At 38.8% G+C, this 17,556-nt stretch overlaps 1 protein-coding gene across 2 annotated transcripts in view; it reads right to left on the bottom strand.

Annotated features, from left to right (window-relative positions):
- Positions 1-17,556, bottom strand: part of SNX7 (sorting nexin 7) — a 124,601-nt gene that overhangs the window by 31,142 nt on the left and 75,903 nt on the right. For both annotated transcript variants that reach the window (XM_049875759.1, XM_049875760.1), the window contains exon 8: positions 619-771. In XM_049875759.1, coding sequence (XP_049731716.1) covers positions 619-771 — 153 coding nt within the window. The remainder of the gene's footprint in view (positions 1-618; positions 772-17,556) is intronic.

Consider the following 17,556-nt stretch of genomic DNA (forward strand, 5'->3'; position numbering starts at 1 on the left):
GCTCTTTTCTAAACTAAAAACAAACAAACAAAATGTTGTTACTCTTCAGCAAAAAGAATAGCATACTCCACTGCTGATTTTTTAAACAGCTACAGAAGATGGGGATGGCAAGGGCACAGGGTACAGGTCCTGAACTGGTTTTTGGCTTATTCCAACCTCTGCTCCTTTCCTCCCTTGGCAGAGCTTTATCTTTGTAATAGAAGAAGGAGGGAGGGTGGAGGGCAGGAGAAGATTTATCAAGTGCTTTTGACGAATTAAAAAATACTAGAACAGTATTGCAAATCCTTCCAAAAAAAGTAACTAAGAAAAATCAAACAAAACAAAACATGGTAGCGTACTCTTTCTCACATCAGGCTTAGCTCGGATTAGGCACTCAGGGCATGCTGTGTAAAAAGGAGAGGTAATCAGTCTTCCTCCATAAACACAGTTGTTCCCGTCAGCAGGTCTGGTTACTCCTGACTTGTCAGGGAGAGAACCAAATGGAGGCATGGAGCCGCCAAAGAGGCTTTTGAGTGTGTCCCTTTGTTTCTTCATATACTCTTTCAACACAGGAAAAAAAGACAGCAAGAGAGAAAAGAATTTCTTTAAAGTGAAATAATATCAAAGAGCACTAATTACCTGTTCATAGTAGCTGATATTCTCCTCGGCCATATCTGTAAATGCTGACTTGATATCATTTTGCATATTTTGTTTCCATCTTTCCCAGTCTGCTTTCAGGGCGTTATTAGCACATTCCACTTTATCTTCAAGTTTTCCAATCTCTTCTGTAAGCTGAATTAGATCACAAAGAAAGATAAATTGATCTATGTATTCTCACCACTGGATGACTTCATTGAATCTAAGCTGAACATTACATCAAAACAGTTTAAGAATAACTTTTTCTTTGACAAGTCATCAGTGTTTATCATATGGACTAAAACCAAAACCAAACCTCTTGCCATTGAGTCGATTCCGACTCACAGCAACCCTATAGGACAGGGCAGAACAGTCCCACAGGGTTCCCAAGGAGTGGCTGGTGGATTTGAACTGCTGACTTTTCATTAGCAGCCAAGCTCTTAACCACTGTGCCATCAGGGGAGTTATATAAGTGTACTTAAAGGATTCACTGCTTAGTGTAAAAAGGACACTGGGCTCCCTCATGGACACTGAGACATTGAGTAGAGTGCAAAGTCTGTCACCAATTAGCTCACGACCTTGGCTAATTTCTCAATTCCTGGGCTTCAGTGTCACTATTTATAAAATAAAGGAAATTGAACTACTAGTTATCTCAAAGTTCTTTTGCACTAACATTCTCATTACCAATAATGTTTGTGTTTAAAGTTTCATTCATTTGGGTTTTCCATTCCTGGACCTCATTTTTCAATTCTCTTTTAGCAGAAAGTTCAATTAATGAACATGTTATAACACCCACAAAGCTTATATACTCTAACCTCGAGGCCCGGGGGATTACTAGCCAAACTTCACTCAGATAGCTGGAAACAAAGGCAGGTTTATACCTCAAGTGCCTGATGGCCTAGTCCATGCTCCATTAGCCATATTTAGTGTGACATTTGTACCTCTTTCTCCACCTTACCCACTAGCCTTTGAGCATGTGATCCATTGATTTATTCTTTTATTCATGTAGTCAGCAAATATATATATTAAGTATTGACTCTGCATAAGACATTCTTCTAAAAGCTGGGGAGATTTGGTAGTAAAGAAAACAGACAAAAATTCCTGCCTTTACTAGAGCTTATACTCTATTGGGAAACCCTGGTGGCATAATGGGTTAGAGCTACAGCTGCTAGCCAAAAGGTCGGCAGTTTGAATCCACCAGCCACTCCTTGGAAACCCTATAGGGCAGTTCTATTCTGTCCTGTAGGGTCACTGTGAGTCAGGATCTACCTGACAGCAACAGGTTTGTTTTTTTAGTACTCTATTGGGAGAGACAAACCATAAATAAGCAAGCAAAATACGAACTACGTCAGATGGTTGTAAGTGCAAAAGAAAAATAAAGTGGAAAGGGGGATGGGGAATGTTAGAATACTGTGATTTTGGATAAGGTGAGGAGGAAAAGGCTAACATGAGAAAATGCCATTTGAATAAATATCTAAATATGAGAGTGAGACATGGAATTCTCAGTAGGAAAAGGAAACAGCAAAGGCAAAGGCCCAGGCCCAGAGGTGGAAGCGTGCCTGGCTTGTTTAAGGAACAGCTAAGAGTGCAGCATGACTGTAACAGAATGAAAAAGAGGGAAAGTCCTAGGAGATGAGGTCAGAAAAGCAGTGAGTGACCCAATCTTGCCGAGCAATGTTTAAACAGGAGCACTTTACATTACCACTGTTGTTGGCTGAAACCATTTGTAAGACCCCATCATTTAAGATGAATTCCTATTTCAGAGATGCTAACGTGTGTGAAAAAATGTGGGCCTTAAAATCTATATAATATAGTACTTTGCTTCCAATGTTTTCTTGAATTATTACTTTTTTGGCTACAGAATGCCATTTCTCTTTTCTTATTTCATCACAATGATATTTGCTTTTATTTTCCTGGTAACAGATGTTTGGTATTACATAAATCCTCCATTACCTATGACAGATTTATTTCAACAGTAAGGTTGATTTTCATGTTTTTTTTTACTTTCTTGTTTTGTTGGTAGGGTAGAACTATCTCAATAAGGCTATTTATTACTCAGTAGGTATATGCAGTCCTTGGAGTAATTATTTCATTAAACCCTTAAAGAAGATATCTAATGGGATGTTACTTGAAGAGCTATTAATGGTAGGCTGTGGTTGCTAGGGGATGAGCTAAGAGTAAAGTTGTTCAAAGGCCAATGTCAAAAAGGATCTAGGCCTGCTGGAAAGAACTCAGGGGTTGATAGGGACCCACACTCCTCTGGGATGTCAGATGTTCTCTTGCCACTTTCATAGTCAGATGGAGATTATTAGCAAAATGTCTTTCCTGCAATCCCTACCAAAAAGTATATACAACTATTGTAACCACAGTTACTCTCCTCTGATTAGGTTTTGCAGTCTAAAATTGTTATCACCAGAGTGGGATCACTGGTAGAGTATCAGTACCAGAACAAGTGGTCATCAAGTCAATTCTGACTCATGGTGAACCCCTGTGTATTAGAGTGCAATTGTGCTCCATACGGTTTTTAATGGCTGATTTTTTCAGTAGTAGATTGCCAGGGACTTCTTTTGAGGTGCCTCTGAGTGGACTTTTACTTCCGACCTGCCAGTTAGCAGCCAAATGCATTAACTGTTTGTGCCACCACCCAGGGACCTACTTGCAGACTGGCTCTCCCGACTCTGCCATTAGGAAATACGGTACTTAAAAAAAAATTGTATAATCTATCCTCCTCCTGTAGTGGTGTTACTACCATAAGAGATTTATAGCAAAGCAATAAGCTGCAAATCCCTCCTTCAAGTTCTAGGAAGAGAATGCCCCCAAAAGTGATGATCAGGCTGGGTGGTTCTTCTGTTCTGGCCAAAAGCTATGCTTTCCTAGACAAGGGGTCCTGTGCTGGGACCTGTTCTCTGAATCCCATTCTCACCTACAGAAAGAAGGTGTATGACCTTATCAGTACAGCACAGGGATCAGTACACTAGGGCAGCATACACGCTGGCTGTGGGTCAGACTGACCTCAGTTTAAGTCCCAATTCTGTCTTTTAGTTGCTATGTGACATTGGGTAAGATTACCTATTGCAGCTGTAGTTTCTTGATATGTGAAATGAATATTAAAATTTAACACCTATCTTCATATGGTTTTTATAAATATTACATGAGATAATAAACACTGATTCACACAATGCCTGGCAACTTGCCTATTACCACCATCACCACTACACCCTCACCATCACCTCCATCATCATCATCATTATTATTAATTGGTGAAAATGAGCCTGCCTTTCCTCTTCCAGAATTTTAACCTGTCAAAATGTGTCATTCCTCTGCCAGGGCCTAGGTCTTAGGTTAATTTCAAGTGCTGTTTATTAATCTGATCTCATCAGTGTATAAGATGATACATATGCTTTAAATAAGTATAATCAATTCTTGTCATTTTCTGTGTCTGTATTACAGTTTTTTGTTTTTTCCTTCCTCTGATGACTTCATTGGTATTTTAACTGGAAAAGGAGAAAAGAGGCAGTAGGTATTTCCCCACAATGAATCATCTTCCCAGAATTTCAATTCTAAGAAACTCTCATTTGTACTAAGCACAGCACACCTAATTCAAATTAAGAATGATCTGGATGCTATCTTTCCTCACAATTTATACATAAAGTATAGTATCATAGGCTGTGCTTCTTCTTAGTTGACTTCAGTGTTAGGGAAGTTCTTTGGTACAAGATAGTATGCATTCTGACTATGCAAGTCAGGCATATCACCACATACACACTCAACAAATGGTCAATGAAGTATGAAAAGATGTGTTAGAAACTTGCCCTCCTCTAGTTTGGTAACTCTTCAAACACCACATAGCAAGTTTCAGAAACTCTAAAGGTAGAGCATTTAATTCACATTCTCTACTGCAAAATAGCATGCAAAAGACAGGGGTAGAAAGGACTTTCAAGTTAACATCAAGTTGATTTCAACTAATGGCAACTCCGTGTGTTCCAGTGTAGAACTGTGCTCCACAAGGTTTTCAACGGCTGATTTTTTCAGAAGTAGATTACCAGGCTTTTCTTTTGAGGAACCTCTGGGTGAACTCAACTTCCAACCTTTCACGTAGCAGTCAAATGCATTAGTCATTTGCACCACCCATTTTTATGGACTCCAAAAAGGCTCGTGTAATTCTTTCAACCAATACTGGCATCGATTTGGCCCCCCGTTAGTGATAGTGGAAAACTAAAAAAGCAAGCAGTCTTTTTTGCCAGTAAAAAAGATGTAATAATGGAATACGTAGTAATAAAATATTGGAAGACTGAAAAGAAAAAAAAAGGTTTTACATTTAACAGCAAGGCCAATGGGTAATTTCTAGCTTCAGTTATATTCAGCTAGAAATTACCCACATGATTTAAATGAAAACCTTTAATACTAAGAGTTCTGACAAACAAAACAATACCCTTCTCCAATCATATATCTACTATTGTAACAATAACGGTAGTTAATATTAGTGACCATTTATAGCACTCCTACCAAGGGCCAGGAGCTCTGGGGGCGTAGTAATTAAGAGCTTGGCTGCTAATCAAAAGGTCTGCAGTTTGAATTCACCAGCTGCTCCTTGGAAACCCTATGGGGCAGTTCTACTCTGTCCTGTAGGGTTGGTATGAGTCGGAATCAACTCAGTGGCAACGAGTTTGGTTTTTGGTTTTGGTTTACCAAGGGCCAATGGATTAAGCTACATGCTTAGCATATATTATTTCATTTAATCTTCATAATAATGCTGCAAAGTTAAAATCTTTATCGTCCGTTTACAAGCTGTGAAACAGAGAGAGATGAAAATGGTCACACAGCTCGTTGTGGCATACTAGGGATTCAGACTAAGGTCGGTCTAAGTTGAAGCTCATGTTCTTTCTACACTGACAGAACAAACCAGACATAGAGCTAGCCTGCCCATGGCTTTCAAAGGTAGACTGGATGTAGCTCCTATCTGAAGGAATTGTAATGTATTAGGATACAGATGTTCAAAAACAAAAGCAAACAAATAAAAAGGCTATAATATAATATAGAACATGATACATGCCATAATGAAGGAAAAAACTGAAGCTGTATAGAAAGATACAAAATGGAGGGTTAATTCTGATTGTGGGGTAGGGGGCACTATGACCATTAATTCTCCAGGTAATAACTGGGGCAAGGGATACTTGGTGGAGAGTATGGCATAAAACCACAGAGATGGTATGATATAGAGTACAACAAAGAATGAACTGGTGTTGTGTTTGGAGTCTGGAGTGGGTAAAAAGAAACATAGGAAATGCAGCTGGAAAGGCTGGTTGAAAATGATGCCAAGAGGTTATAAAAGACATTGAGCACGAAATGACTTCTACAGGAAATGAGAAGCCACTAAAGGTTTTTGACCAGGGCAGAACAGTATTTTGGATAGATTCCTCAGTCAGAAGTATGTAGGAACGGTTAAAAGAGAGAGGAGGGGAGGAGGAAGGGAACCAGTTCACTTGAAATAGGACAATTGAGATAACCAAGGAAGGAGACAAGGGGAACTTGGTTCATTCACACTCACACAGCAGAATTCACTCAGCATCTCTCTACACTGTGTCAGGAACTAGGTGGAGGGCAAAGAAATAGAACTTGCCCTCAAAGACACATGCCTAAGAGGAGAAACTGAAAAGCAAATGGATGAAAAAGAAAATGTGAAGGGCATTACATGTAGAAGAAATAACCTATGGAAAGTTACATCATCATGTTTAGTTTGGAGTTTCTAGAGAATTACAGATGGTTCATTATGGTTAACGAGCCCTGGTGGTACAGTGGTTAAATGCCTGGCCGGTAACCAAAAGGATGGCGGTTCAAGCCCACCAGCCACTCCATGGGAGAAAGATGTGGTAGCCTGCTTCCTTAAAGATTTATAGCCATGGGAACCCTATGGTGGCAGTTCTATTCTGTCCTGTAGGGTCACTTTGAGTCAGAGTGACTCGACAGCAATGGTTTTTTTTTTTTTTTTTTTTTTCGTGCATGAAAAAGAGAAGAAAAACTGTAAGGAAACTACCCAGAGATGCACTTTACCTCTCAGAGCAGCTGATGTGCAGTTCCGATCTTTTGGGAGAGACCTCTCTCCATTATCACGGTTTTTAACTTGCTATTTTAATGATGCCTACATTTGCTTTAGAGTTCCTTCTAGAACAAAAACCAGTGGTATGGCTCATTTGAAAACTGTTAAAACACTTTCTCCTAGGAAAGGAATGCCTAATCCAACTTATGAAAATGCATAAATATAGAAGCCTGCTTCTATTTGTGGCCTGTGACCTCTTTTGGTACAAGTAATTGTTTTGACATGAAGCATACTAATGCATTATTGGAAGAGTTCTTTTTCTTCACTAGCAGAACATTAATTGATTTTAGAAAGAGTTAAACAAACCTGGACTTATGCATGGTTGATAAATGAAGTGACTGATCATACATTTTACATTTCGATAAAGATTGCAGAATTTAAAAAAATCACCTAATGAAGTTGTTAACATGGCACTTTAAATACAATTTAATCGAAGCCATATACATATCTACATTCACATCATTTAAATAATAAATTGATCTTACAAAAAATTAGATAATAGAGCTGACGTTCTTGGACTAAACCTGGAGTTTGGTAACAGTGGAGATTTGGGAACATTATGATCCTGGTCTGATTTTTGTAAGAGGAGCCACAGAACCATACTCTGATTCCATTTCCCAACATTTCTGATTCCCCACTATATGTAATTTATGGGTAAACAAGATAATGAACTTATATGTTGTAAGGAAGACAGAGGTATGAACTTTAATTCCAGGAAAAATGTTATAAACATTAGAGCCTAGCTGTACAAGGTTTTGGATATAACTTGGAGGCACATATTTAACCAAAATTAACGGAGTAATAATAAGAACAATTTAATTGCTGCTGAGTAGCTTCTGACTCATAGCGATCCTATAGGATGGAGCAGAACTGCCCCATAGGATTTCCAAGGAGTGGCTGGTGGATTTGAACTGCCAATCTTTTGCTTAGCAGCCATAGCTCTTAACCACTGCACCACCAGGGCTTCTTTTTATTTAGTGCCTCATGGTATGCTCTAAGACCTGGTGATGCAATGTCAAGCACTCGGCTGCTAACTGAAAGGTCGGAGATTAGAACTCTTTGGCAGCTCCACAGGAGAAAAGAACTGGTGATCTGTTCCTTTAAAGATTACCCAGTGCCGTCGAGTCGATTCCGACTCATAACGACCCTATAGAACAGAGTAGAACTGCCCCATAAAGTTTCCAAGGAGCGCCTAGCAGATTCGAACTGCCAACCCTTTGGTTAGCAGCCATAGCACTTAACCACTATGCCACCAGAGTTTAGGAAACACAATGGGACAGTTCTACTCCAGTCTACATGGGCACGATGAGTAGGAATTGACTTGATAGCACACAACAGTATGTTCTATGGACTTTACATATACCACTATATTTAATCCTCGTAACAACCCTCTCGGGCAAATATTATTTTCATTTTAGAGGGAAAAAAACTAGGTTCAAAGAAGTTGAGACACGTGCCCAAGTTTCCACCACTAAGAAATGGTAGAGCTGATCTATTTTGTCTGAACTTTTTCCATTGCTTTTTTATACCACGAGGCCTAAAAAAGGGATCAAAGAGAAGGCCGCATCTGAGTTAATTAAAAAAAAGCACGATGATTTCAATAGGTAGAAATGTGACAAAAGCATTCCAAATGCAAGGAATGGTATGAGAACAACAAAGTATCAGTAGAATGCTACCTACACTGTAGAACATACGAGGACGTGAGGTCACAAAGCTTCATTTTAAAACTTTGATTTTGATCAATATAGTGGACTAGATAACATGACCAACTTTCACAATACATAACTCTAAAATGGCTATATAAAATGTAGAAACCATCATTTTAAATGCATTCATGATATGGAAAGAAAATAAGAAATACTGCCTTTCACCCAGAGGGCATTTATAACCCCTAGTAGCACTAGTTTAGTTTTTCAAACTGTAAGATCTTCTTCTCGGATAAACTGAGAACATGAAAGGTCACAGCTTCAAGTGAGGGATAACAAGATATAAACTTGTCTCTCTTCCCTTCAGGGTACAGCAAGTGAAATTGCCTATTTCTAACTCAGTATATGAAAAAATAAAGACATCTCTCCTGAGTATGTAGAACATGGACTCTCAAGCCAGCCCTCATATACCTTTACAGTCTAAATTCATGCAACTAGAAGATTAAAAAACATCAAGCTAAACATTTGTTTTAAAGTGTTACTGGATTGGTGGTACTTAGGTCTACACTCCAGCCGAAGAGGTCTATTGAATTTTCCCCAAAAGAAAACCAAAATAAGCTCTGGAAAAACAAAATTTTATTCCAGGCCTAAGAGTTCTTACACCCCACGTGTCTGTTAGTTTGTCGTACTGTGGGGGCTTGTGTGTTGCTGTGATGCTGGAAGCTATGTCACTGGTATTCAGACACCAGCAGGGTCACCCATGGAGGACAGGTTTCAGCTGAGCTTCTAGACTAAGACAGACTAGGAAGAAGGACCTGGCAGTCTACTTCTGAAAAGCATTAAACCCAAAACCCAGTACCATTGAGTCGATTCCGACTCATAGCGACCCTACAGGACAGAGTAAAAGCATTAGCTGGCGAAAACCTTATGAATAGCGGCAGAACATTGTCTGATATAGTGCTGGAAGATGAGTCCCCTAGGTTGGAAGGCACTCAAAAGATGACTTGGGGAAGAGCTGCCTCCTCAAAGTAGAGTCGACCTTAATGACATGGATAGAGTAAAGCTTTCGGGACCTACATTTGCTGATGTGGCATGACTCAAAATGAGAACAGCTGCAAACATCCATTAATAATCGAAACCTGGAAATGTATGAAGTATGAATCTAGGAAAATTGGAAATCATCAAAAATGAAATGGAACGCATAAACATCGATATCCTAGGCATTAGTGAGCTGAAATGGACTGGTATTGGCCATTTTGAATCGGACAATCACATAGTCTACTATGCTGGGAATGACAACTGGAAGAAGAATGGCATTGCATTCATCGTCAAAGAGAACGTTTCAAGGTCTATCCTGACGTACAACACTGTCAGTGATAGGATAATATCCATACACCTACACGGAAGACCAGTTAACACGACTATTATTCAAATTTACGAGCCAATCACTAGGGCCAAAGATGAAGAAATAGAAGATTTTCATCAGCTGCTGCAGTCTGAAATTGATCGAACATGCAATCAAGATGCATTGATAATTACTGGCAATTGGAATGCAAGTTGGAAACAAAGAAGAAGGACCAGTAGTTGGAAAATATGGCCTTGGTGATAGAAACAATGCCTGAGATTGTATGATAGAATTTTGCAGGACCAACGACTTCTTCATTGCAAATACCTTCTTTCACCAACATAAACGGTGACCATACACATGGACCTCACCAGATAGAACACACAGAAAACAAATTGACTACATCTGTGGAAAGAGACAATGGAAAAGCTCAATATCATCAGTCAGAACAAGGCCAGGGGCCGACTGTGGAACAGACCATCAATTGCTCGTATGCAAGTTCAAGCTGAAACTGAGAAAAATCTGAGCAACTCCATGAGAGTCAAAATATGACCTGAGTATATCCCACCTGAATTTAGAGACCATCTCAAGAATAAATTTGAAGCATTGAACACTAGCAACCGAAGACCAGATGAGTTGTGGAATGACATCAAGGACATCATCCATGAAGAAAGCAAGAGGTCACTGAAAAGACAGGAAAGAAAGAAAAGACCAAGGTGGATGTCAGAGGAGACTCTGAAACTTGCTCTTGAGCATCGAGCAGCTATAGCAAAAGGAAGAATTGATGAAGCAAAACAACTGAACAGAAGATTTCAAAGGGCGGCTAGAGAAGGCAAAGTAAAGTATTATAATGACATGTGCAAAGAGCTGGAGATGGAAAACCAAAAGGGAAGAACATGCTTGGTGTTTCTCAATCTGAAAGAACTGAAGAAAAAATTCAAGCCTCAAGTTGCAATAGTGAAGGATTCCACCGGGAGAATATTAAATGACACAGGAAGCATCAAAAGAAGAGGGAAGGAATACACAGAGTCATTATACTAAAATGGAAACCCTGGTGGTGTAGTGGTTAAGTGCTACGGCTGCCAACAAAAAGGGTCAGCAGTTTAAATCCACCAGGCACTCCTTGGAAACTCTATGGGGCAGTTCTACTCTGTCCTATAGGGTCACTATGAGTCGGAATCGACTCAACAGCACTGGGTTTGGTTTTGTTTTTTTAATTATACCAAAAAGATTTACTTGACATTCAACCGTTTCAAGAGGTGGCATATGATCAGGAACCGATGGTACTGAAGGAATAAGTCCAAGCTGCTCTGAAGACATTGGTGAAAAACAAGGCTCCAGGAATTGATGGAATATCAATTGAGATGTTTCAACAAACAGAGGCAGCACTGGAGGTGCTCACTCGTCTATGCCAAGAAATATGGAAGACAGTTTCCTGGTGAACTGACTGGAAGAGATCCATATTTATGCCTATTCCCAAGAAAGGTGATCCAACTGGATGTGGAAATTATAGAACAATATCGTTAATACCACACGCAAGCAAAATTTTGCTGAAGATCATCCAAAAACGGCTGCAGCAGTGTATCGACAGGGAACTGCCAGAAATTCAGGCCGGTTTCAGAAGGGGACGTGGAACCAGGGATATCATTGCTGATATCAGATGGATCCTGGCTGAAATACCAGAAGGATGTTTACCTGTGTTTTATGGACTATGCAAAGGCATTCGACTCTGTGGATCATAACAAACTATGGATAGATAACACTGTGAAGAATGGGAATTCCAGAACACTTAATTGTGCTCATGAGGTACCTTTACATAGATGAAGAGGCAGTTGTTCGGACAGAACAAGGGGATGCTGATTGGTTTAAAATCAGGAAAGGTGTGCGTCAGGGTTGTATTCTTTCACCATACCTATTTAATCTGTAGGCTGAACAAATAATACGAGAAGCTGGACTATATGAAGAAGAATGGGGCATCAGGATTGGAGGAAGACTCATTAACAACCTACGTTATGCAGATGACACAACCTCGCTTGCTAAAAGTGAAGAGGGTTTGAAGCACTTACTAATGAAGATCAAAGACCACAGCCTTCAGTATGGATTACACCTCAACATAAAGAAAACAAAAATCCTCACAACTGGACCAATGAACAACCTCATGATAAATGGAGAAAAGTTTGAAGTTGTCAAGGATTTCATTTTACTTGGATCCACAATCAACAGCCATGGAAGCAGCAGTCAAGAAATCAAAAGACTCATTGCATTGGGCAAATCCGCTGCAAAGGACCTCTTCAAAGTGTTGTAGCGCCAAGATGTCACCCTGAAGACTAAGGTGTGACTGACCCAAGCCATGGTATTTTCAATCACATTATATGCATATGAAAGTTGGACAATGAATAAGGAACACCGAAGAAGAGTTGACGCTTTTGAATTGTGATGTTGGCAAAGAATATTGAATATACCATGGACTGCCAAAAGAACGAACAAATCTGTCTTGGAAGAAGTGCAGCCAGAATGCTCCTTACAGGCAAGGATGGCGAGGCTGTGTCTTATATACTTTGGACATGTTGTCAGGAGGGATCAGTCCCTGGAGAAGGACATCATGCTTGGCAGAGTACAGGGTCAGCGGAAAAGAGGAAGACCCTTAGCGAGGTGGATTGACACAGTGTCTGCAACAATGAGCACAAGCATAACAGCAATTGTAAGGACGGCACAGGACTGGGTAGCATTTCATTCTGTTGTGCATAGGGTCGCTATGAGTCGGAACTGACTCGACAGCACCTAACAACAACAACAACAAGAGTTCTTACAGATAAAGTTCTAAGTGTATGAGTCACAAACACACAAAAAAGAAGACATTATGAGCAAGAGCTGAAACACGACTCAGAAGAATTATTACCCAAAAATTTCATCGTAGAAAGTATACGTAGAAAGTATATAAAATAAGCATATTAAATATATTGAAATAAATAAAAGAAAGTATTAAAATCATGAGTAAGAAGCAGCAGACTATGGAAAATAACCAAGTACACTGGGAAGGAATCAAAAGAACATCAACAAATAAAATATTTAATGTAATCTGAATATAACCTCTATTAATGACTGACATTTCTAGTACAAATAATGGTAATTACAAATCATTCTTATTAAGAAATATAAATACAAAAGTGCTAAAAAGCAAATCAAATCCAGCAATGGCCAAGCTGGGATAACCCCAGAGATGCAAGGCTGGTTAAATGTTATTTCTTATAGGCCTCCTCAGTGTAAAACCAAAAGCCAGTGCTGTTGAATTGATTCCAACTCATAGCGACTCTATAGAACTACAGCTGCTAACCAGTCAGCGGTTCGAACCCACTAGGTGCTCCTTGGAAGCCCTATGGGACAGTTCTACCCTGTCCTACAGGGTCACTAAGAGTCAGAATTGACTCGATGGCAATGGGTTTTTTTTTTTCAGTGTATGATACCATTTGATGGAAGAGAAAAATCATACAATTATCTGAATAGATATATAATATCATTTCATAAAATTTAACACCCATTTTTGAATCAAGCTCTAATCAAACAGGAGTAGATAAGAACTTCTTAACCTGATTAAAGGTGTTTACAAAAATATACAGCAAACATGATTATTAATGGAAAAAACATTGAAGGCATTTACTTTAAAATGAAAAATAGTGCTGCATCACTATTAAACACTAAAATGTATTTGTTAGCTATCTCTATAACAAATGAAAAAGATGTATAATGATTGGACAAATGAGATAATACTACCATTATGTACTCATGATAGAATTTTCTATATAGAAAACCTCGAATGGTATACAAATAAGTTATTAAAATTAAAAATAATTTAGAAGATTGTTGAACATAAGATAAATGTTCAAATGTGAATTATATTTCTATACTCTGGACAAACAAAAGCTAGAAAATAAAATTTTAATAATATATAATTTATAGTTAAAACAAACAAAAAAATAATGTAATTAGGAATCTTAGAAATAAATTTAACAAAATACCTAAGAAAAATACATAAAAATTTATTGAGATATATTAAAGAAGACCTAAATAAATGGCATGGTATCTGAAAAATTATTCTCCCTATTCAAATATACTAGCTCAAACTCTTGATTTTAGCTTAAATATCAGATTCTTAGATAATTTTTTCAGAACAGCATTTATGTACAAAGTAGATCCCTATTTGGTATTCCATATCTCAGTTCATTGTTTTTTTCTTCTTAGCATTCACTGTTGTCCTTAGGGGCCATCGAGTCAGCTCCCACTCATAGCAACCCTATGTATAATAGAATGAAACACTGCCTGGACCTGTGCCATACCCACAATCGCTGCTACACTTAAGTCCATTGTTGCAACCACTGCGTCAATCCATTTCGCCAAGGGTCTTCTGTTTTTTCACTCACTCTCTACTTTATTAAAAATGATATCCTTCTCCAGAGACTGATTCCTCTTGATAACATGTCCAAAGTATGTGAGACGAAGTCTCGCCATCCTTGCTTCTAAGGAGCATTCTGGCTGTACTTCTTCCAAGACATATTTTTTCATTCTTCTGGCAGTCCATGGTATATTCAATATTCTTCAACAACACCATAATTCAAAGTCGTCAATTCTTCTCCAGTCTTCCTTATTCAATGTCCAGCTTTCACATATGAGGCAACTGAAAATACCAAGGCTTGGGTCAGGTGCACCTTAGTCTTCAAGGTGACAACTTTGCTTTTTAATACTCTAAACAGGTCTTTTGCAGCAGATTTGCCCAATGCAACATGTCGTTTGATTTCTGGACTGCTGCTTCTATGGGTGTTGATCATAGATACAAGTAAAACAAAATCCTTGACAAAATTAATCTTTTCTCTACTTATCATGATGTTGCTTACTGGTCCAGTTGTGAGGATTTTTGTTTTCTTTATGTTAAGGTGTAATCCATACTGAAGGCTGTAGTTTTTGATCTTCATCAGTAAGTGCTTCAAGTCCTCTTCACCTTCAGCAAGCAAGTTGTGTCATCTGCCTAACACAGGTTGTTAATGAGTCTTCCTCCAATCCTGATACCCCATTCTTCTTCATACAGTCTGGTTTCTCAGATTATTTACTCATCGTACAGATTGAAGAAGTATGGTGAAAGGATACAACCCTGACCCACATACACCTTTCCTGACTTTAAACCACACAGTATCCTCTTGTTCTGTTCGAATGACTGCCTCTTGATTTATGTACAGGTTCCTCGTAAGCATAATTAAGTGTTCTGGAATTTCCATTCTTCACAATATTATCCACAATCTGTTATGATCCACACAGTCGAAAGCCTTGGCATAGTCAATAAAACACAGATAAACATCTTTCTGGTATTCTCTGCTTTCAGCCAGGATCCATCTGACATCGGCAGTGACATCCCTGGTTCCACGTCCTCTTCTCAATCTGGCTTGAATTTCTGACAGTTCCCTGTTGATGTACCCGTGCAATTGATTTTGAGTGATCTTTAGCAAAATTATACTTGTGTGTGATATTAATGATATTGTTCGATAAAATTTCGGAATTCTGTTGGATCATCTTTCTTGGGAATAGGCATAGATATGGATCCTTCCAGTTAGTTGACCAGGTAACTGTCTTCCAAATTTCTTGGCATAGACGAGTGAGTACTTCCAGTGCTGCATCTATTTGCTGAAAAATCTCATTTGGTGTTCAATACACTCCTGGAGCCTTGTTTTTCACCAATGCCTTCAGTGAAGATTAGACCTCTTCCTTCATTACCATCAGTTCCTAATCAAATGCTACCTCCTGAAATGGCTGAACATTGACTAATTTTTTTGGTATAGTGAGTCTGTGTATTCCTTCCATCTTCTTTAGATGCATCCTGTGTCCTTTAATATTTTCCCTGTAGAATCCTTCAATACTGCAACTCGAGGCTTGAATTTTCTCTTCAGTTCTTCCAGCCTGTGAAATGCCACGCATGTTCTTCCCTTTTGGTTTTCTAACGCCATCCAGGTCTTTGCATGTGTTATTACAATACTTTGTCTTCTACAGCCACCCTTTGAAATCTTCTGTTCAGCTCTTCATCATTTCTTCCTTTTACTTTAGCTACTCGACATTCAAGACCAAGTTTCAGAGTCTCTTCTGACATCCATTTTGGTCTTTTCTTTCTTTCTTGTCTTTTTAATGACTTCTTGCTTTCTTCACATATAATGTCCTTGATATCATTCCACAACTCATCTGATCTTCGGTAGTGTTTAACATGTCAAATCCACTCTTGAGACGGTCTCTAAATTCAGTGGAATATATTCAAGGTTGTACTTTGGCTCTCATGGACTTGTTCTAATTTTCTTCAGCTTCAGCTTGAACTTGCATATGAGTAATTGATGGTCTATTGGTGCATTCTGCCCCTGGCCTTGTTCTGACTGATGATATTGAGCCTATCCATCATCTCTTTCCACAGAAGTAGTTAATTTGATTCCTGTGTATTCCATCTGGCGAGGTCCACGCATATAGTCCCTGTTTATGTTGTTGAAAAAATGTATTTGCAATGAAGAAGTCATTGGTCTTGCAAAATTCCATCATGCGATCTCTAGCATTGTTTCTATCACCAAGGCCATATTTTCCAACTACTGGTCCTTCTTTGTTTCCAACTCTCGCATTCCAATCGCCAATAATTATCAATGCATCTTGATTGCATGTTCGATCAATTTCAGACTGCAGCAGCTGATGAAAATCTTCTATTTCTTCATCTTTGGCCCTAGTGGTTGGCTCGTAAATATGAATAATAATATAGTCGTGTTAACTGGTCTTCCGTGTAGGTGTATGGATATTATCCTATCACTGACAGTGTTGTACTTCAGGATAGATCTTGAAACGTTCTTTTTGACGATGAATGCAACACCATTCTTCTTCCAGTTGTCATTCCCAGCATAGCAGACTATATGATTGTCTGGTTCAAAATAGCCAATACCAGTCCATTTCAGCTCACTAATGCCTGGGATATCGATGTTTATGCGTTCTATTTCATTTTTGACAATTTCCCATTTTCCTAGATTCATACTTCATACATTTCCAGGTTTCGATTATTAATGGATGTTTGCAGCTGTTTCTTCTCATCTTGAGTTACGCCACATCAGCAAATGAAGGTCCTGAAAGCTTGACTTGATTCACAGCATTGAGGTCAACTCTGCTTTCTTCCTCAGTCGTCTTTTGAGTGCCTTCCCACCTGGGTGGCTCATCTTCCAGCACTGTATCAGATAATGTTCTGCTGCTATTCATAAGATTTTTCCTCACTAATTCTTTTCAGAAATAAACCACCAGGTCCTTCTTCCTAGTATGTCTTAGTCTGGAAGCTCAGCTGGAACCTGTCCACAATAGGTGACCCTGCTGGTATTTGAATACTGGTGGCATAGCTTCCAGCATCACAGCAACATGCAAGCCTCCACAGTAGGACAAACTGACAGATGCATGGGGGAGTATTCATTAGAATTAGCAATTATTTTAATTTTTTTGTCTACGTACTTTCCTGTTGGAATGTAAGTTCTACCACTCAAAGGTAAAATCTCCCGTTTCACCATTGTATCCCTGGTACTAACACTATCTTATTAATATACTTGGCTGCTAACTAAAAAGTTGGAAGTTCTAGTCTACCCAGGGGCACCTGAGAAAAAAGGTCTGGTGAGCTACTTCTGAAAAATCAACCACTGAAAACCCTGTGGAGCACAGTTCTACTCTGACACATATGAGTTTGAACTGACTTAATGACAACTGTTTTCTATAACACTATGTGGGAATTTGGTATTTGTAGAATGAATGATTTTAGAAAAGCAAAATGTTACTTATAACTAGACTTGTTTTCCTACTGCCTTTTC

Source organism: Elephas maximus, chromosome 3 (assembly GCF_024166365.1).
Source record: "Elephas maximus indicus isolate mEleMax1 chromosome 3, mEleMax1 primary haplotype, whole genome shotgun sequence".
Taxonomy (NCBI): Eukaryota; Metazoa; Chordata; class Mammalia; order Proboscidea; family Elephantidae; genus Elephas; species Elephas maximus.